Source organism: Argopecten irradians, chromosome 8 (assembly GCF_041381155.1).
Source record: "Argopecten irradians isolate NY chromosome 8, Ai_NY, whole genome shotgun sequence".
NCBI lineage: Eukaryota > Metazoa > Mollusca > Bivalvia > Pectinida > Pectinidae > Argopecten > Argopecten irradians.
Window position 1 is genome coordinate 39294572 of NC_091141.1, and position 22027 is coordinate 39316598.

Here is a 22027-nt window from a genome sequence, read left to right on the forward strand (position 1 = left end):
TATTTTACTTGTACCCCTTTGCCTATTTCTCCTATTTTCCTGTAGACCCCCCTCCATCCCTTTCTATTTTACTTGTACCCCTTTGCCTATTTCTCCTATTTTTCCTGTAGACCCCCTCCATCCCTTTCTATTTTACTTGTACCCCTTTGCCTATTTCTCCTATTTTCCTTAGACCCCCCATCCCTTTCTTTTTTTGTACTATTTTCCTGTACCCCCCCATCCCTTTCTGTTTTTGTAACCCCTTTTTCTCCTATTTTCCTGTAGACCCCCCTCCATCCCTTTCTATTTTACTTGTACCCCTTTGCCTATTTCTCCTATTTTTCCTGTAGACCCCCCTCCATCCCTTTCATTCCTTGCATTTTACTTGACCCCCTCATCCTTTCTATTTTACTTGTACCCTTTGCCTATTTCCTATTTTTGTAGACCCCCCTCCATCCCTTTCTGTTTTACGAGTAACCCCTTTACCTATTTCTCCTATTTTTCCTGTAAACCCCCCATCCCTTTCTGTTTTATGGGTAACCCCTTTGTCTATTTCTCCTATTTTTCCTGTAGACCCCCCTCCATCCCTTTCTATTTTACTTGTACCCCTTTGCCTATTTCTCCTATTTTTCCTTAGACCCCCCCATCCCTTTCTATTTTACTGGTACCCCTTTACCTATTTCTCCTATTTTTCCTGTAGACCCCCCCATCCCTTTCTGTTTTATGGGTAACCCCTTTCTCCTTTCCTTCCCCCCCCCCCCCCTTTAGACCCATTATTCCTGTTTTTGTACATCCCCCCCCCCCTTTTTACTTGTTTACCCCTTTGCCCCTTTACATGTTCAGTTTTTAAGATTATACACACCTTTGACCATGACAAAATGGACGGTCAATAACATGTAATAAAGGATACAAATTGTGTGTACAGATGTTTGTTTTTGCTTTCTCTCCCCTAAATGTAAGAGAATGCTATACATAACCTACAATCCAACTTCTATTCCACCCAGCTGCCTGTATAAGTGGGTTCATGAGACTTTATCAAATCTACAATCTTTTTTACAATATTAGACAATCACGTTTACTTCCTCCACAAAGATATATACAAGATGTACTGGGATATATTGTATTACCTAGTAAACTACAAACAGCAGGTGATGTTTATACAAATATGTCATGCACCTTTTTGCCTTCTATTTCACCATAAATGCAAATCCTAACCTTAAGTACATATTGCAGAAGAGCAAATTAAGAACTTTCATTTAAAAGTGAAATTATCAGATAACATTTTTTATCATATTTTTATGAAAATGCAAAAACATGTACACTCATATATATTCTTTCAACAGTTAGGCAACAACTCTTATTATACACATTTACTGAAGTTAGGCAAATACTGAAAGTCATTTTGCTGAAGTTAGGCAAATACTTAATTCCCTAACACTGTCACATATAGTCCAGTTTAAGAGTCCATTGATTTCAATAGAAGCAGATGGTTTGCCATCAGATATGCGTGTTGCATTTACACTGTCAAAACTTTCAAAAATGTTCAGAATATTATCTAGTCATAAATATTCTCTCAAAAAGTTTCATTCCTTTGATTGTCCAACGGTGGCGACAAAACTTCAGATTCAAAATCAGGACGGTCGTATAGAACAAGAAAAAATACCACACAATTGAGCCAGAAAGATTTGTAACAAAACCAACCCTAAATATTCTGAATGAACTGCTCCAGTCTCAGAAACAGAAGAGCTCAGATGCATGTTTAGGGGTGATTGAGTTACAATGAGATTTCCTAAGAGTGCACTTGTTTTAAGCTATTTGGCCAGTGATCAGTGGAAATGTCTGATGAAACTGTGGATGGTGACTGCTGTGATTTAGACTTTCAGTAAAGGTGGAGAATTTAGTTCCCCATGAGACAAATAAACCTTGGGCTCACAAACATTCTCTTTCCTATCTTATCATAAGGTTCAAATTATCCGAAGAACAAAAAGCCATAAGGGCCTCGAGAGACTTTGCTCTATAAATTGCGTGAGATGCCTCTTTAAAAAAGTATAACATCCTGGCCAAGATAGGATAAAAGTCACATAATCTGGATACAAACTAAATCATCAACCAGATGGTTGTTACCAAACTCTCTTCTCATTGTTACCAATTTCATTTTTCATACTTTCACACTCAGATTGGATTGAATCAATCTGTTTTATGTCCTTTTAACAGCCAAGGTGATTTGGATGTCCCAGGTTTATAGATAAAAAGCAGGAGTACTCAGAGAAAAACCATCAACCAGTGGTCAGTACCCGGCGAATGCCCCACATGGTATTTGAATTACGACCCAGAGGTGGAGGGCCTGTGGTAACAGGTCAGGAAATCTTATATAATTAACCACTCCACTGCCGTGGCCCAAAAACATTAATTATTGTAATACAGTAAAACGTGGTTATAACGAACAGCTGGGGACCAACGAAATCACTTCGTTATATGCATAATTCATTACATAATATTATAAAGATATTATATAAATCTTGACAGGCACAAAAATAACTACGTTTAGCCATGAATTTGTTGTAAGCATGTTTGTTATAACTGTGTTTTACTGTAAATAAAAGATGTCCTACACTTCTTTTCTGGTTAAATTTTCAAAGCGTAGAACCGATTTTTTTCTCTCTATGAGACACAAGCAGAATTAATTGCTCATCCTAAAGTTTATTCTAATCAGGGTTTTGCATTCAATATTTCAATAATGCGCAGTGTCAGTATGATCGTGAAATATTACCGTTATTTTCTAGGCTATGTCATCTTCTTTTCTAGGTGACTGGCTGATTTATCGTGACATTAGATCCTAAAATACTGCTGCAGTTGGCGCGGAGAATCAAACTAATTATAACAAATGATGTTTTAACTGAAATATCGAACATTATAACCTGCGGCAATCAGGTCCCTTCGTTGACTAATGAGCTCTTGAAACTCTGTGTCACGGAATGTTTGACTGTCTGTGGTCGTTAGCATTGTCTGCTAGATGAATGATAGAGACAGTTCCCGATACCCAAGTCTGATCGGTCGGACAAACCAAACAGGAAGTGGCTCTGCTCTTAATCCTCTATGTTAAACGCATTAAACACCGAAACATTAGATCTAAAATATTCAAATTTTCTAAATCCTTACAGCTTTCCTTTTAAAACCAATATCTACAAAAAAAAATTCAAGAAAGTTGGAGCAGTTTCAAAGAAAATGTTTTTAATCTTGAACGAAAAATAACATTAAAATATAATTATATATATAATTAGACCATTGTTTTTTTGTAAATTTAGCAATCAGTGTCACAGCCAAGCGTGACTGTACCGGTTGCCCATTTCTCTACTCCTTATATAGTGCATTAATTGTAGCTGTGGCACTTCCTGTCATGACTGTGAACTCGTACATCAACAATAAGAATTTGAAAGATGGAAGCAGAGATAAGATTTTGAACTCGAGGGTGATCATGCAGTCTCCAGCAGCATCTTATAAAGTACAGAGATGTCATCATCTGATGGATAAAGCACCACTACCCAGCCCAAACATTTCCCATTAGGCAGTGGAACTACAATCTCTGTGCATTCATGATCTCTACATGTAATCAGTGAAAATGCCCGAGACAAACAAACATTGGTATCGGAAATCTAATGTTTCACAAACATTGGTAACGGAAATCTAATGCTTCAATCCAAAAAGTATAATAAAACTTTGATGCAAATAAAGAATATGTTCAATCAAAATATCCTACGGGTACGTCCATCATTTCAAAATCTTCACAATTCTCAATGTGGTCTAAATCTAAAACTCATCAGTATTTTTGCCAGCGCATCATAGGATGGTAGCCATTCAGCTTTATGACTTATATCGCAATAAATCAGAGGGCAAACAGGTTATCAGGGATCAAATTCTGACATACAGTTCTCTAATGAGTATATGAGGGGGAATATTGTCCGACAACCGACACTGTCCAAATAAAAAACAGCTAATTAGAGAGGGTGTTTTTTATTTGGTGGACCAAAAAGAACAGATATAGGATACTGGACTCTGAACTAGCTGGTATAAAAAGATTCTCAACAGAAGGAGTAGAAATGGTTTTCCCAGGTCCTATCTGACAGTACATGGTAGCATTAATTAGACACAGTCGTGTTTGCCGATCCTAAGTCTTATGCAGTCCTTTGAAGGGAGTTTGATGAGAATTACTCATCATTTTTGTGGTAAAATCTCCACAGAATTTTTGATATTATGTTTATGAGCACTGGTGTGGAGATGTAGAGAAATTATTTTTACCAGCAGTAAAACACCCAAACGATGCTGAAGACGAAGTCGATGCAGAAGTCTTCGGAGTCGGCACCTGTCTTAAGGATGCAATGTTTACCATCTTAATATTTAACGGGGAGAAGTCATTAGCAACATAATCACCACCAGATGGCACTGACATACCTCAGGTAGAGAACAAAGGCAACGATGGTAAACACAAGAGGCCAAGAGGGCCTGTATCCTCTCTTACTTAAATTATTAGTTGTCAATACACTACATTTACCTATAGTAATAAATCCGCCATTCATTACTATATGACATATATCGTAAATTTAGCACATTACAACACAGGATTTAATATAAACAAATGAAAATGTTTTAAAAACACTAAACTTGTATTTGAAAATGACACCAAAATCCTAATAGGTTAAGTAAATATGATGAAGAATTACATAACAAAATCAGTAAAAGAATTTCCAATTAGATGACATAGATTCCATTAAAAGCCATTCATATCCATATGAGTAACCATCCCTTGGGTTGATATTGACTTACATATTACATCTGTATTAAAGTCATTTTACAGGTAACCTCTGATATCAGTTTTGATGACGGATACCTATGAACAAAAGATTGAACTAAAATCAATAATATTCAACGGTACCTCTTCCTGTGACGAGCTCGGCCCCTAGACTTCACGTTACAAATAACATCCTGGTCATCTAAATGTTTTTCTCCTCTCTTCTTGTTATTCATTGTGTATAATCCATGGGAAGTTCATGAGAAACGTAGGAACTGAACTGTGATTTTTCAGATATGGATCTACAGCGAAGATGATACATGTGAGGAGACAATCGTGTGTCAGTACGGGTCGTAGGACACATGTGAGTAAGAACATGTGTGTAAATGAACCTGGATCAATACAACACACCTGAAAGCAGGTGAATCAAAAGAGGGACTCCAGATTTCCGGTTACCATGACAACAATCACTCAAATCTTTTCATTAATAGGTTTGCCGTCGGCTTTTTTTTCTTCATCTCACCGACATTACATTTATGTGTCTTAGGGCTATTGTTTGTTATACTTCTCCTTTCATTTTTTTACGTTGTTATATTAGACGAGGCAATCAATATTAATCAATTAGGCTTGGTGGTAGTAGCATGTCCATATATGGACATTCATGGTTTTTGATAATCAATAGTAAGACAGTGTTATTAGATTGGACTAGAAATCACTGAGGGCATGCTCTCTGGCCTTGGCGTCACGCAATAAAGAACCACTATACCAATTAGCAGGATTTTATGTGAATGTCTTTTTAATGATAAAAAATGAACAAGCAATGACCTGTCCTACCTCTAAAACAAAATAGGATAGTCCTGTTATAAACAAAATCAAATGTTTTATTGAATTATCAAGCTCTGGCCTATTTCCCCTTCAAATGCAAAATAGGCTAGTCCTATCACAAATGAAAACGAATTTGATTTATTGAATGATCGAGCACTGGCCTGTTACCCCTTCAAATGCAAAATAGGCTAGCCTTGTCACAAATGAAAATGAATATGATTTGTTGAATGATCAAGCACTGGAATGTTCCCCTTTGAATACAAAATAGGCCAACCCTGTTATCAGCGAAAGTGAATTAATGCATATTGAACACTAATCTAACAGTTTCTCCCTCAAATGCAAAATAGACTAGTCCTGTTACAATACTCATACAATAGGTGACCTAATTCGGATCAAAATTTTAGCTAAAAGTGTAAATTTCTGTTCAATTTTCATCAACTTTTTGTGTATAATTTAGTGGTACAGAGGATTCCGCTTATTTGCATAGGTCATTTTCCAGAAGAAAATATGCAAATAACCGGAGTATTCGAATAGGCGGAGATGACATTTTGCACCTCCGTTTGACCCCACACATATGTATGTGAATAGGCAAATAGATATCGTTTCGTTTACTTGATAAATATGTAAATTAATTACACTTAAAACGAACCACAAGTAATTATTTTCGAAGTTGTAAATCGATTTTAATTATTTAATAACAAAAAATATTCCAATATTAGATTCTTGTTTACGTTAGATCGACACGTGAATATTTGAGAAACAGCTAAACGATCAATATCAAATGCAGTTAGATTCTACTAAACAGGATTGGATTTATGTATACAATTCTGAACCTAAATAATAAACAAATTTACGTACATTTGCCTGACAAAATGAACTTACGATCGTGATTAAACTTCAAAGAGCCGATTCAAAGTGTTGCTTTTACACATGTGCATATGAATTCGAAAATGGCGGCAGGTGATGAAGCCATGCGTTCACTCGACCTAAATGTCTTTTGAGAATTCTCCCTGTATTGTTGATCTATACGGCGAATAGCTTGATAACATTTCAGAAATTAATGCATATTCAAGTAGCAATGAAACAATTAACGTAGCAAGTATCTTTTGTATCCTAAGCTTACATACTGTACGAAACTTGCGGTAGTCATTGTACGCCGACTTTGCATGCTTTTATGTCTCGTTCAACGAGACGCTTGATACGCACATGTCTGTCGTAGTCAACAAGACTCTGGTTGAACGAGACTACTCATGAATGGCGATTGTTGTAAGGAAGCATGGTTTCTCCAACCGATCGCGAACTAAGGTACGTTACGTTAATAAATAAACATATTTGAAAGTGCAAATGCTTTAATTAGATGTTTGAGTCAGTGAATATACTAAAGTTATGATCAACCGCTGCTGATGTAAATCGTAACAGCGTCGAATACCTTCGCAGATTCATGCATAAAATAACAAGCCATACTATAACGTTAATCGTTACCAGGATGATTTCTAGTAAAAGCGAAGTATCTTGAAACATATATCGGCGAATTTCGCTAAAAAAATATTGCAAAATTGAAAAATATTCGATTTTATTTTTAGAATTTCCCAAATATTTTATTCAAATAACCGGAGGTCATGTAAAAGTCTATGCAAATACACGGAGTTGAAAAACAAAGATAAAGAAGGAAAAAATCGGGACCGCAGAATTTTATGCAAATAACCGAAATATTCGAATAACCGTTATTCGATTATGTGGAGTCCTCTGTACATTGATTTATGTAAATTTTACAACCTGTCAACTATAAACTACATCGAACATGTGTACACTGCATTTTGATTATTTGAACAAATTAAATATTTCGACAGATGTAATTGTCAGACTCAATCAATGTCAACATAACACAGCTGTTCATATTCCTGTAACTCACACATGTAGAATAGGAAATTAAGATGCGCAGAATATTGTATGTTAGAGATTAACAAAATAGGCCCAATGTTTGAAATATTATTTTAAAATTTAGGCAGATTAAATAACTTTTTATTAAAAGTCATTCAGAATGCATATTAAGATAGTATGTTCCTTTTATCTGTTTAGATTATATATAAATATATGACTTAATATGTACATGGCTAATTCCTCTTCCACCTATTGTCTGCAATGCTCATTAAAAGTTGTCTCCCTATTTTCATGTACATTGATTGCTGTGAGTAAGAAAGTAATACCGCCCCTTCCCCCCACCCTCCCACCACACACACAAGTTAAAATTTTTATGAGTTATTTTCCCTTGCACAGCATATTTGTTTGTCTGTCTTAGAGTTACTTCCTTTTTGTTTTATTTATAATTATTTTCTCCTGTCTTTATACATTGGTTTGGTTAAAGAGTATTACCCCTTTCTCTAATATGTGTTAATTAAATCTTCATATCACCAGGTGCATGAATTAAGAGTTACCTCCCCTATCTGTACATCGTTATGCATGTTAATTAAGATCTCCCTTCTCAATGTATTTTGGTATTTCAATGTCTATGTCATTGTGCGAGTGAAGAGTTACCCCCCCCCTTCTTCATGTATTTTGTCACTGTGAAGACATAATGGCACATCATCATTCCTTCCATACATTCCAATCCAAGGCCATAACTCTTAAAAGTACTCTGTCAAAGTACACAACACTGAAGAAGACTAATTCTACAACCATGAGAACACACACAGGAGCTGTAACACTGCCGACAATAGTATGACTGGCAGGAGACTGACCACCAGACTCTAAGTTGCCGATAAGACTTTATCAGCAGAGTTCTTTACTAGATTATCTCCCCCTAGTTTAAAACTTAGAATCAGGCATGTAGTAGAGACAAAAATAATCAAGCCAAATTTTAGTAATTTGTTAAATATTCTAGAGACTGGTGGCCAATCAAGACTGGCAGAAGAAAGTCCCGATTTCTCAGGTATATTTTACGCAAATGTAGACAAGTCAAATAAAAGCATACAGTCTATAATAGATATAACACATCCTAAAAATCTGGTAGTAAAATATGGGTAACGTAACTATCCTTATAATAATGGTTCATACACAACATATGTCAGAGGAAGAATTCTTCAGATCTCCTAGTTATAAATCATATGGGGAAATTATTACTATGCCATTGTAATAGTTTCTGTATGAAAAGCTTGATTTAAGATGACTCCTAAATACGGAGAGCACCTGCAGCTTTTACATTTATACAAAACCAGCGTTGACTTTGACAAGTTTCCAAGTATGAGTACAATATGTATATATAAGTATCATGGAACAGGCATTGAGAGCCACTTATATCTGAACATAAATACAATCAAAATCTACAACACAGCAAAATCTGTGACGCAGAAAATAGTCAGCAATAGTGTGCTTTCAGGAGAATTATTAATTCCAACATATACATGTACACTACAATATATTCAAGTATTATTTCAATTATCCAAAGTTTCTCTAAATATCTTAGTTGCCTTCTTTCTTTGTATGTTTTCTATATAAGGTCCTTCATTTATCTACAATAGTATTTTTATCTATGGTACCCAATTAATAGTTTTATTGTTTTTATTTCATTTTTTTCAACCATCAATTTTTGTCAAAACACTTCATTTATTGATATCCTTTTTTCCATAGAAATATAATATCTATTCATGAAAAAGAATGATGACCCATTAATTTACCATAAAAATTCCATTGTTTTCAACCATCAATATCTCATAAAACTCTGTAAACCTTTCCTTTATTGATATCATTTCCCCCCTCACAAAAAATATTATCTATTCATGAAGTAGTATGGTTGATCCATTATTTTACCATAATAGGACACCACACCTAACAGTAACAAATAACTGACCAGTTATTTCTATGTATTGTCATGTTTGGAGTCCGTCTGCTATGTCAATGTCGGTGTAAAAAGTGTCCGAGGTCGTTAACATACTGACGACTTCCTGGGCTTGTCACAGAAATACCATCAATTAGTGGTATCTAGGTGCCAAGATGTGTACTGGATGTATGTATACATGTCCAGGGCTAACACTACTGCCCTAACGAGCGTTACTAATTATACACCATAATAACGATTCTTACCTATAGTAATAGTCGACGTGACAGCTGTGGAATTCGTAGGTCTGCGAGGAGTATGTATACATATACATGGACTGGTTGTTGAAATTCATATTTTCTGTTTCCAAGAATTATCACAAAATATTTCCTTCAGCAATATTTCACTCCTGTCTGAATCTTATTATACGGGAAATTTTTAACATTCATTATATTTGTATCCAAAAGTGAGATTTCTTCTTCAAAACCACTATTTCCTCATCAAAAATTTATATTTCTACAGAAGATGTTATTTGCGATGATAGAACACCAATTAAGGGATTGTTAATATCACTCCGGGTAATTAATGATGTCGTTTTCCGATGTCAAGCACATTCTAATGTTGCAAGGAATTCCAATAGAGGAATCCTAATATCGCCTGTAGTCGCACTTCCTCGCTGGTAAATGTCGCGTGTCACGATTTCACAGCCAAACACACCAGCTGTCCCACTTAAAATGTCCAATTCCTAATTATAAGATCATGTCCTTTTGTCCGTAGGCACACTGTCACCAGCTGATGCGGGTCTATAAGACAAAGCACTGCACACCAACTGAGGCTGCCACACAGCGATTTACGTGTCCCTTATAATCCCTCACAGCCAACCAGGGCACCATCCAATTGGAATTGTGACAGTTTCATGAGCGTATAAATATTCTGAGTCCTGAACATTCCTTCTGCAACTTGTTATCAAGGTTGAAGCTCTTTTTTTTTTTATTTCTATGTCGCAAATAAGAAATTTTGTAAAATAGAAATTTTTCTTTAGCGGAATCTTAAACACAAATTTGTATAAATTATCACCAGCGGAACTGAAACTTAAATAATAATTAGCACAACTTTTCAGCATCTGATGAAAAGTAAATGTATAACCATTTATCGCACAGTGACATTCGCTATATTATGTCTATGAGCACAGAAATCTGAAGCAAGATTAAATTTACAACACGACAGCATATCTAGTGAAAGTAACACAGACAATATGACAATTAGTTGTCACACACAAGCACAGCAGATCCTTTTGTGAGGAGATTTTCACAGAGTTCGGTGAAGCGTATATATTTATGATAACTTGATACAGCAGGTACAGACACTGTCATGCAGTTTAATATGTAGGTGAGTAATTAAGTTATGTCGAGATCACTGGTCCGAAGGTATTTTAAACACAATCAAATTCATATATGTCAACTTCATTGACTCATACTTCATTTTGAAATTTTTAAAAATACGTAAATATTGCAACTCTTAAATCTCTAGCAACATTAAATTTGATGTATAATTCTTACTCAATAATAGTCAGTTCAGGTCCAAATCTCTGCTTACTTTCATACCAATCACAAAATAAGATATAAACAATGTGTTCCTTTTACAACAGGACCACCAGTCCAAGACAATGCTCCAACCACTTGATTTTTTAAAACATCCAATTAAAGTATGGTTAGTAGAAGTATTTCAAGTGTAGATATAATTTCCACGAGACAGAAATGGCTCTATGATGGATCCTGTGTAAAATTCCTCCTCCACTTGAGAGAGTGAGACAACTCCTTAGGATCCTATTGACATGGTGGGTATGGGAATGTACTACACACGGCCAGGCCTCAGACAACACTACAGCACATCACACAGATACTGGTATCATAAATCCAAACTTCCAGCACCATACACCTATCACAACTATTAGCCGCAGATCCTTCAATCTATCTTCTGCAAGATTTCACGGTGGCAAATACACAACAGATCAATATCCAATTTATACAACATAAAAAATAAGCCTTTTTAAACAATAATACTAATATTTTTACTCTGTGTTATGTTACCAAATTATTGCTAGCAAAACCTGTTCACCCCTCCATGGCTTTGTTTTAACCTCAGAATGAATGGACGGATGAGCCCATTACCAGATTTTAGGGATGATCTGGTTACTGCTGGTGCAGTCAGTGGTGAAGGAGCCTGGTGAAGTGTTTGTTGGTTTGTACCATTAAAGAGGAGATCGGTGGTGTTGGCAGGAAGGTCTCCCGAGAGGTCACCCTATTAGAGATCCATAATTAGGTAAATTTCATTAACGGCCATGGTCAACAACTTCCAGTCATGTCTATAAACACACATAGAAATCCAATATATCTCCGACTTGTACTGGTGAGTGAAGGCGACATCCAATATAGTGTCCAGTAATGTCCAATCAGGAACACATTCAGGCTGATTCTGGTCCGAAAGTACACACTAATGTATCACTAACTCAATATAAAATGACACCTAGAATCCCTAGGGATTCAAACATTTAGGTGACCAGGATCAATATATTTGATTTCTACAAAAGCTTATCAGGGCCAGTTGAGGTGAGTGATCAAGGCTGGCCGAAATGAGAGTGATCAGTATCAATAATGAATGACATGTAGTCGGTGATATGGTGATATGAGTGCCGTCTGCTCTTATTGAGATCTGTCAGAATAGTAGGTAGTATGTGGTATGTGTCTGTGTTAAAGCTGCCTCAGATACTCCAACGGTACAAAGTACATGTTAGATGAAAGATTAATGCCTAAATTTCCAATTCTCTGCCAAAAACGATTCCCAGATATACAATATCACAGATGCGAGGAACCTGACAACCCTACATCAGAAAACCAGTTTTCTCCTCGATCAAAAAATGATGTTTTTATAATATTTTGTTATGGTGTTTGGTAATACCATTACATAAATATCACTGGGTCCTCCTGTAGTTTACTTCAATCAGTGATTTTTCAGGGTATTTTGGGAAAAAGATTTTGTAACAAACTGGGAATTTTTAATCACAAAAAGAGCACTTTTGGAAAAAAGTTACCCATTACTGAACATGGTATAATAAGTGATTATAGATATTGTAAAACAGTGAATTGTTTCATTTTATCAAAAGGTGATGGCCATAACTACATTTTCAGAGTAGTTTGTTTTAGACTACACAACGAGGGAAGAGCTATTCAGTTTTGTTGGTTTTTCAGAGATTTGATTTGGGAATTTTTCATCGTAATTGGGAAAAACCACGGGTGTTTGGCATTGGGAATGGGGTCGTTTACCGACCCCAGTTATATGAGGAGAAAAATCACTGTCAATATAATGTTGGCCAAAAAGTACCCATGGTCCGTTAGTATAAAATTATATTAGGCCTTTTCCATAGCAAAGCATTGCTAGACTTTCTTATCATCTTTGCGATGTTTCATTTATATGGACCATAGTAGCTTTAGTGACAACCCCTGTATACAGACCGCCTGCTTAATAAGACCACTTCCTTAGGGTCCCAAATGGACATTTATTACACAATATGACCTGTGTATAATGACCATCTGGCTATAAATTGAGGTTTATGTAGATAAACCAGGTTTATAATGACAAACATATTCCTCTAGTTATCTTTGCAGGTATAATTTGGTCAACATTATACTTGTACTTAATTATCTACGTAAATCAACAGTTAGGTGCATATGTTGAAGAGAAGGGCCTGGTCAGCCCTTGGTCCACTTATGTCCATAGCCCGGGCCTCGATTTCTAGGTCACTGATTGGTCAGTTGTACTCTTGACCGCATTATCGAGCACGACAGCCTCTGTAACAGGCAGGATTTTTAACTCAATTTTCCACACTTCATATGTGCTCATAACTTCAAAATATCTTAACCTATGACTTTTACATCATTCTTTGGAACTTTGTGTTACGAATAATGGATTTTCTGCTATCAAAGAGGCGCTATATGTGTTGTGTGAGGTGCTAACGGACAATTAATTCTTTACGTAATCGTGCCTTTCTACATAATGGCTACTCGACAAAGGGGACGCTCGACCACTAGGAAGGCTCCGTGGGACAGTTTGAATCCGGCTAACTGGACTACTACCCAACTTAGAGAAAAGTTATCTGATATGGGAATCGCCATGCCCCCTAACATCCCGAAGTCAACATTAAAGAACATTTATCTTGAGAACATTGGACGTAATCGTGAACATCAAACTCCTGACACAAACGTCAGTATATCTCGCGATGCCAGTGAAGTTTCAGTATCCCAAAACGTAAATTCGGTTGTTAGTGACTGTATTCAATCAGCTGAATCGAATGACTTTTTAAATGCCAACGTTATAATACATAACTCATCGCCCAACACGATTGGAAATACGAGAGACGATGAACTACTTTCGGTAGCGGAGCGGAGTACTGCCGATGCCAGCCTGCGTGATCCGCCTCTCACACAGGATCGTATCTCTACGCAGCAAACAATGACGTCACAAAACAATATGGCAGCGCCCACGACTGAGCTATCTGGTACGCTGACCACACTCATTTCGGCTGTACATACCATACAACAAACTGTGCAGGGTCTACAAACTACGGTCAATGGTCTCATCAACAGGGACAACCGCATCGGAACGGCCCAGGCTACATCGTTTGACCATTCGTCCACCGATATGACTTTAGACGGATTCAGTCATACAGTTCCACAAGGTGGGTACAGATTACCGCAAACTGAATTTGGGTTCCTCTAGAATCCCTACCACATATCGACATAATACCTGATAAGATTAAGAGAAAAATATGGGAAGGTCAGGACGTTAATCTTGCTCAACTTCTAATGCCTCGTTTTGAAACCGTACGGGAAAACGAAAGTAGAGACGGAACCATTCAAATCAACATAGGCGAGAATGAAGATCCCCGACTAAATAAATCGCTAACGATTAGCGAATTTATAACGGCATTCGGAAAATATAAGAGGACTATCTGCATTAAAGCTCCCCAGAGAAGGATAGAACTCGATAGATATGAAGCAAACATTATTGAGATATCCAATGTGTATGGGGGGAAATTTTACGATTACCATTGCCAATTTTCTGCCCGCGCCGCAGCAGCTCTCAAGGATAGAATAGCCAAAGTTGATTGGTCTGTTCGTGACAACGGCCTACTTGCCATGATTGTTGGAAACACAAGGGTCAATACATGTCAACTCTGTTCTTTGACGTCACATTCTACAGCTTCCTGTCCACAACAAAGACACAAGAAAAGCCTGCAATTTGGGAAGAACAGCACAAACCCAAACAAGGAAACAGACAAGTATGGTCGTCCAAAAACTAAGATCAACGGCAGGGAAGTTTGCAATAACTTTAACTCTGGGAAATGCTCAAGAGGCGATTCTTGCAATTTTTACCACGCTTGTTACACATGTAAATCAACTAGTCATGGAGCAGATAGATGCAACAACGGTAATCAAAATTCAAAGCAACAAAAATCCGGAGTTCAATGACTACTGGATAGGGAAAGAGAAGTCCATACTCCAGTTAATATCGATAGACTCAGGCAGGAACTATCCACACATCCTGATAGACAGTTCGTTGATTATTTATGTGATGGTTTAGTCCAAGGTTTTGATACTATGGTCTCTACAACTGCTTTACCTACTAAAGAATGCAAGAATCTTCTATCATCTGTGTCACAGCCAGAAGTAGTGGACAAATTAATTCTAAGTGAGGTTGAGAAAAAGTTTTTACATGGACCTTTCGACTTACCACCATTTCAGCAGTATAGAGTAAGCCCTATCGGAGTGGCGTTTGGGAAATATTCAGGTAAACCTCGCCTAATTGTGGATTTATCTGCACCACACAATGATGGTTCGAATCCCAGTGTGAATGAACTGATAGACAAGGAATCTTGTTCTCTAACCTATGTCAGGATAGACGATGCTATCAAAAAACTACAGGAATTAGGCCGAGGAACTACTATGTGTAAAACAGACATTTCGGACGCCTTTAAAATTATTCCTATTTTACCCTCTCAGTGGCACCTATTTTGTATTAAATGGAAAACTAAGTATTATTATTATAACAAACTGGCATTCGGTTGTAGATCTAGTCCGAAAATATTTGACAATCTATCACAAGCAGTGTGTTGGATAGCCCAAAACAAGTATGGAATTAACCATATACTCCATCTGCTAGACGATTTTATTACCTTTGAACACTCTTCTAATTGTGGTGATAGAAATATGGCACTGTTAAGTCTCATTTTCCAGAGGTTAGGCATTCCGGTTGCCAAACACAAAACATACGGTCCAGCCACCGTCATGGAGTATTTAGGTATAGTGCTGGATTCTGACAAAATGGAAGCGAGACTACCCAGTGATAAGCTGACAAGAATTACAAATCTTCTGGAATCTTTTCAACAACGAACGTTTTGCACCAAACGAGAATTGTTACAGCTTCTAGGTCATTTAAATTTTGCTAGTCGTGTAGTCCTGCAAGGCAGATCTTTCGTGTCTCATCTCATTATCTTGTCTACCACCGTTAAAGAACTACATCATCGTGTTAAACTTAACAACGATTGCAGAGAAGACATTAGACTCTGGAAATATTTCCTATCAAACTGGAATGGTGTGTCAGTATTTTACAACTCGCGTGTAATAACCTCGGACGATATCTGTCTATACACTGATGCGTCTGGTACTATTGGTTATGGTGGGTACTATCAAGGACAATGGTTTGCAGAAACATGGCCAACAGATCTCCAGAACCCTTACGCGGACAGTAGTGAGCTATCTATAGCCTTCAGAGAGTTATACCCGATTGTAGTGGCGGCTATGATTTGGGGTTATCAGTGGGTTGGTCAGCGTATTGTGTTCATGTGTGACAACATAGCTACTGTGAACATTTTACAACGAGGGCGGTCTAAATCCACCCACATCATGCCTCTTGTTCGCAGTTTGACACTTTGTGCTGCTCAATTTAACCTTTGTTATTTTATCTCAACATGTTCCGGGTCACCTTAATGACATTGCTGATTCTTTATCTCGGTTACAGATGACAAGATTTCGACGACTAGCTCCGAACGCTGCTCTACATCCTTGCAGAGTTCCACCACCATCAGCAGTCATGTGGCATTCGAGTCAACAATTCAAGAACTCCTGTCTGCGTCCATAGCTCCGAGTACTAGAAGAACATACAGCGTTGGATTTGATAAGTACATTAAATTCCTATTATTAGCGGGGCTTATCACGTATGTCAGTCTACCAAATTTACCTGTGTCTGAGAACAACTTGATACAATTTGTCGCACATTGTTTCAGAAACAACATTTCCTATGCTACGATTAAGATATACATCTGTGGGATTCGTTTCATGTGCCTCGAGAACAATATTGCTTATCCATTTTCTCAGGATATGCCTAGACTTCAAGCTTCTCTTACGGGAGTTAAAAGATCACAAATACGCGCAACTAAGCCTAGATTACCTATCACTTTTCCTATTCTTCAATCTATATGTCACTACCTCAGGAAGAACAGCAAAGATCCAATGATGGAGACAGTGTGTGTTGTAGCTTTTTTCGGATTTCTCCGCTGTGGGGAATTTACTGTGTCTGGGGCTTTTGACCCCTCGATTCACTTGTGTATTAACGATTTAGTCGTGATGAAGATTGTATTCTACTTACATTGAAAACATCCAAGACTGACCCTTTCCGAAAAGGGGTGGTTATACGTTTATTTAGTACGAACCATTCTGTTTGTCCGTATAATATGTGTGTTAAGTATATGGCATACAGATCTAGAATGCAGGCCTTACCACAACCTCATGATCCTCTATTTGTGAATAACATGGGTCAAGTTCTCACAAGATCTATGTTTATAGCTTTACTGAAACATACTTTGGAATGCCTGAACTTAGACTCAAGTGCCTATAATGGTCATTCTTTTCGCATCGGGGCAGCCACGTCTGCTTCCTCCGTCCGTATGGAGGATCATATGATTAAAACTTTAGGGCGTTGGTCGTCCGATGCCTATTGCAGATATATTAGGACTTCTGTAGATACTATTAAGGCTGCTCAGAGATCCATGGTACTGAGTGTGTAGTGAAATGTATCCTACTCTATTTATCTGCACTCCTAGTTAGTAATATGCATGATATTATAATACTTCTTTACATCTTACTTTTATATACATCTTAATACATAATTTTGGGGCAACTTAGGCTATTCCGCTATCATACACCTAAGTTTTTGGCTAATTTTTAATCATTGTTTATTTGTTCATGGGATATCACAATAATCAATTATCAAAATCCCCAAAATTAACTCTAGTTTATACTAGATCAACCCACACACATATACATGTGTACATATATTCTCTCCTCCTCTTCCGGCTCTTGCTAGCTTGGACTACACCGAGTAGAGGACGGTGCAATTCATCTACCTCCTCTTCCGGCTCTTGATAGCCTTGCTACACCGAGTTGAGGACGGTGAAGACCATTTCTATAACGTTAGGGCATACCTCTCTTCCGGCTCTTGTAGCACTACAACTAGACTACACCGAGTTGAGAGGTTATGTATTCAAGAAGTTCTCTTCCGGCTCTTGTAGGATATATCTACACACTACCGGCGTAACCCGCAGGTTACGCTAGGTACCATAGCTGGCTGCGGTCATTTCCTACACCGAGTTGAGAATGATTGAATTTTCCCGTAATTCACTTTATACCCAGATTCACTTAACTATATCACTATCTTTTATAATTCATCTATTATATGACATGGCCTTTTAGCTGCATATAGTTAAGTGAACCTGGGCTTTTGTTTTAGTGAGAGAATAGAACCTAAGCTTGCCCCTTTTGCCAAAATATGTTTTGTTATATTATATGCATTGATAAACAATAAATATGAACATGTTGTATATAGTCTATATATCCTTGTTGTGGTTTGTTTCATTATAAATTGAGGTTTATGTAGATAAACCAGGTTTATAATGACAAACATATTCCTCTAGTTATCTTTGCAGGTATAATTTGGTCAACATTATACTTGTACTTAATTATCTACGTAAATCAACAGTTAGGTGCATATGTTGAAGAGAAGGGCCTGGTCAGCCCTTGGTCCACTTATGTCCATAGCCCGGGCCTCGATTTCTAGGTCACTGATTGGTCAGTTGTACTCTTGACCGCATTATCGAGCACGACAGCCTCTGTAACAGGCAGGATTTTTAACTCACCACCACCATCCCCGCCACACAACCTAGAATTAGACTGAAGTTCTGTTAAATTCGTATTCATGTATCTTATTTCTTTTACATATCATCAGTGCAAGTATAACTCAATTTAGTATTCAGCTTAATTGATTATCTGTTTATATTTGTCCATAACATTTATAATATCTCAATTTTTTGCCAAAATTCATTAGTTTAAAGTCAATTCTTTGTTATATGACTGTCATTGTTTTTAAGTTTGTCTAGCTACTAGCACCTTTTATGAACGTTCTGTATTTTTACGGTATATATACAGGGTATTATCATTTCTCTTGTATCCTGTTTGTTTGGAAGTATGTATTCATCCGTGTAATGTTTTGGGTAAGCTTAGGGAGTGGACAGCCACTCAGTATTTGTAGGTGTTTTTTAGCATCAGCTAATTTTTAATCATTGGCTAATGGCTGGCTAATTTTTAATCATTGTTTATTTGTTCATGGGATATCACAATAATCAATTATCAAAATCCCCAAAATTAACTCTAGTTTATACTAGATCAACCCACACACATATACATGTGTACGTATATTCTCTCCTCCTCTTCCGGCTCTTGCTAGCTTGGACTACACCGAGTAGAGGACGGTGCAATTCATCTACCTCCTCTTCCGGCTCTTGATAGCCTTGCTACACCGAGTTGAGGACGGTGAAGACCATTTCTATAACGTTAGGGCATACCTCTCTTCCGGCTCTTGTAGCACTACAACTAGACTACACCGAGTTGAGAGGTTATGTATTCAAGAAGTTCTCTTCCGGCTCTTGTAGGATATATCTACACACTACCGGCGTAACCCGCAGGTTACGCTAGGTACCATAGCTGGCTGCGGTCATTTCCTACACCGAGTTGAGAATGATTGAATTTTCCCGTAATTCACTTTATACCCAGATTCACTTAACTATATCACTATCTTTTATAATTCATCTATTATATGACATGGCCTTTTAGCTGCATATAGTTAAGTGAACCTGGGCTTTTGTTTTAGTGAGAGAATAGAACCTAAGCTTGCCCCTTTTGCCAAAATATGTTTTGTTATATTATATGCATTGATAAACAATAAATATGAACATGTTGTATATAGTCTATATATCCTTGTTGTGGTTTGTTTCATTATAAAGACCACTTTTCCCTTGTCCCTTTGTGGGTCTAGATCTCTACAGACAGGTTTGACTATATATGTCTGACTCTTGCTGTCCAAATATGAAAGACTGTTTACTCTTTACTACAAAGTTTCCTTATCATCTCTCTAAACCAAAATTACTTTTCCATATACTATAAACATATATAAATACAGTTATCATTTGATTCAAGCCTGGGAAATCTTCTTATCCCTTGACCAGCTGACTGCCTGGTCAATTGTCCAACAAAGATAAAGCCCAACTTCAAATCTACATTTTACTTTTTGCTATAAAATATACTGATAACATTATGTTGGTTGTACTTGCAGTGTGGCTATGTAAAACTCTTATATCTGTCATGTTTCATTTCACATATAGACTGGACCCAAATGTAAGAACAAGATTTATCACAGTGGCCTGTCTTTCCTGTCAAATATACATTAAAAACAAGCAATCCCCAGGACATGCTGTCTGCATTTTGGAGGGAAAAAAACCCTATCTTAGTTAAACTGTATCCCCAAACAGCTTGTACACTGAAGGGTAACTACGTCTGCTAGTTCTCGCTCTATAAATCACCAGTTTTCATATGGGCGTCTGGACTATCGCAATTTTAAGAAATGCATCTAGATATTCTAACATAAATAACCATCCGCAGAAACCTAACACTCGTAAACCAATCAAAAATAGTCAAATTCAAATTACACCAATCAGAGCCAGTATCAGTTATATCGGGAATGCATATCAAATCGAGTGGTCGACTGATGTAGGTTCCATACTTTAGTGGGTTTTATCAAGAACAGTTTTTTTTTCGACCTTGCTATCAGTCCCAGTGGTCAAGAAAGCCATATGTTACTGGTCAAGTCTGGTATTTGTGTTTTTTAACCTTTCTAGTGGTTTTGGACGGTGAGCGGTCTGTCAGAACGACAGTTACTATTATGAATTATTAATTCTTTAACCCTTAATCCACAGGGTGCCGCCTTATATTGGTAAACAGTAAAAAATTTTTATCTGGATCATGCACAAACTACTTCCAGCTAGAATTATTTAGGAGGCACCACAGGCTACCACTAGGAGACTGGGCTTACAGGATATGGTCTGAGGCAAATTAAATATAGATCAGGCAGAGGTAGATTGTACATGGAAATAGTTACATGTACAGTTATCCGGAAATTTAATTCACACTTGTAATTATGTTATGCATCTTATGATTAAATTTCTCTGCAATAACTAAACCCAGTTATCTCCCTTCCAATTCAATATTATTTCTCCTTGAATATCCAGTTATCTCCCTTTTGGTTTACCATTTATCTCCCATTAATTTTACTCATTGTTTATCTTCTTTCTCATATCTAACTATTTCCTTTCTTATACTCAGTTATCTCTCTTGTGATACCCAGTTATCTCCCTTGTGCTGTCCAATTATCTCCCTTGAATTACCCACTTATCTCTCTTCTGATATCTAGTTATTCCTTTTCTTTATATCTTTATTTAAGACACTGATTTTCCCGTATCAATATCCTCTTTTCTCCCCTTCAATGTCTCATATATATATCTCCCCTTTTATATTGAATAACAATTAAATGAATTGATTATTTAAAATGAATCTTTATCTTACAGATTTTGTAAACATTTTTCGTTTGGCACATGTGTTGGAATTTAACACCATGCAATAAGTTGAAAAACAAGAGTATGTCAAAATCAATTCTTTTTTAGAAACATTAATTAAAATTGAAAGTAAATACTTCCAAATTACTTTATCCTTCTAAGTGAATTTTCTTGAAAACAGATTCTATCATTCTGAATTACAACTTCCTCGATTTAATAAAATTCAACATTTATATAAATTACTGTTTAGAATTGTCAATAAAGCTTCAGCTTCTCATTGTCACTGACAATAGTGATGATGTTTTGGCACAAAATGGCACTTGATGTAGAAGCTGGCAGCATGAATTCACCACAAATGTAACCGTTAAGACATCAGCTCAAGACCTAATGTACAATTCCACGAACTTAAATCTTGAATAAAATTCTTAATTACGACTAATCAAATTCTATACAGATACAAATATAAAGCAACCTTCAGCGAGAACTGTTTTCATTAACTCATTTCATACTTGTGGGACAGAGACTTGAGATTCAGTTAGGATCAATTTCGATTTTTTACGCTGTTTTCTGTTAGTGTTATATCACTACTGGCAGATACACATGTTTCTGAGGAAGAGAATTAGCC

The 22027-nt window shown here is 36.8% G+C and overlaps 1 protein-coding gene and 1 pseudogene across 13 annotated transcripts in view; one reads left to right on the top strand and one right to left on the bottom strand.

Moving 5' to 3' along the window:
• Positions 1-22027, bottom strand: part of LOC138330331 (rho GTPase-activating protein 39-like) — a 157021-nt gene that overhangs the window by 55039 nt on the left and 79955 nt on the right. Inside the window, exon 1 of one of the 13 annotated variants that reach the window (XM_069277887.1) lies at positions 9671-9865. The exons of the other annotated variants lie outside the window; for them this stretch is intronic. Within the exon in view, the coding sequence (XP_069133988.1) occupies positions 9671-9759 (89 nt within the window). The 5' untranslated portion in view covers positions 9760-9865. Of the gene's footprint in view, positions 1-9670; positions 9866-22027 lie in introns of those variants that run through there. 13 annotated transcript variants of the gene reach the window in all.
• Positions 13007-17526, top strand: LOC138328850 (uncharacterized; annotated as a pseudogene).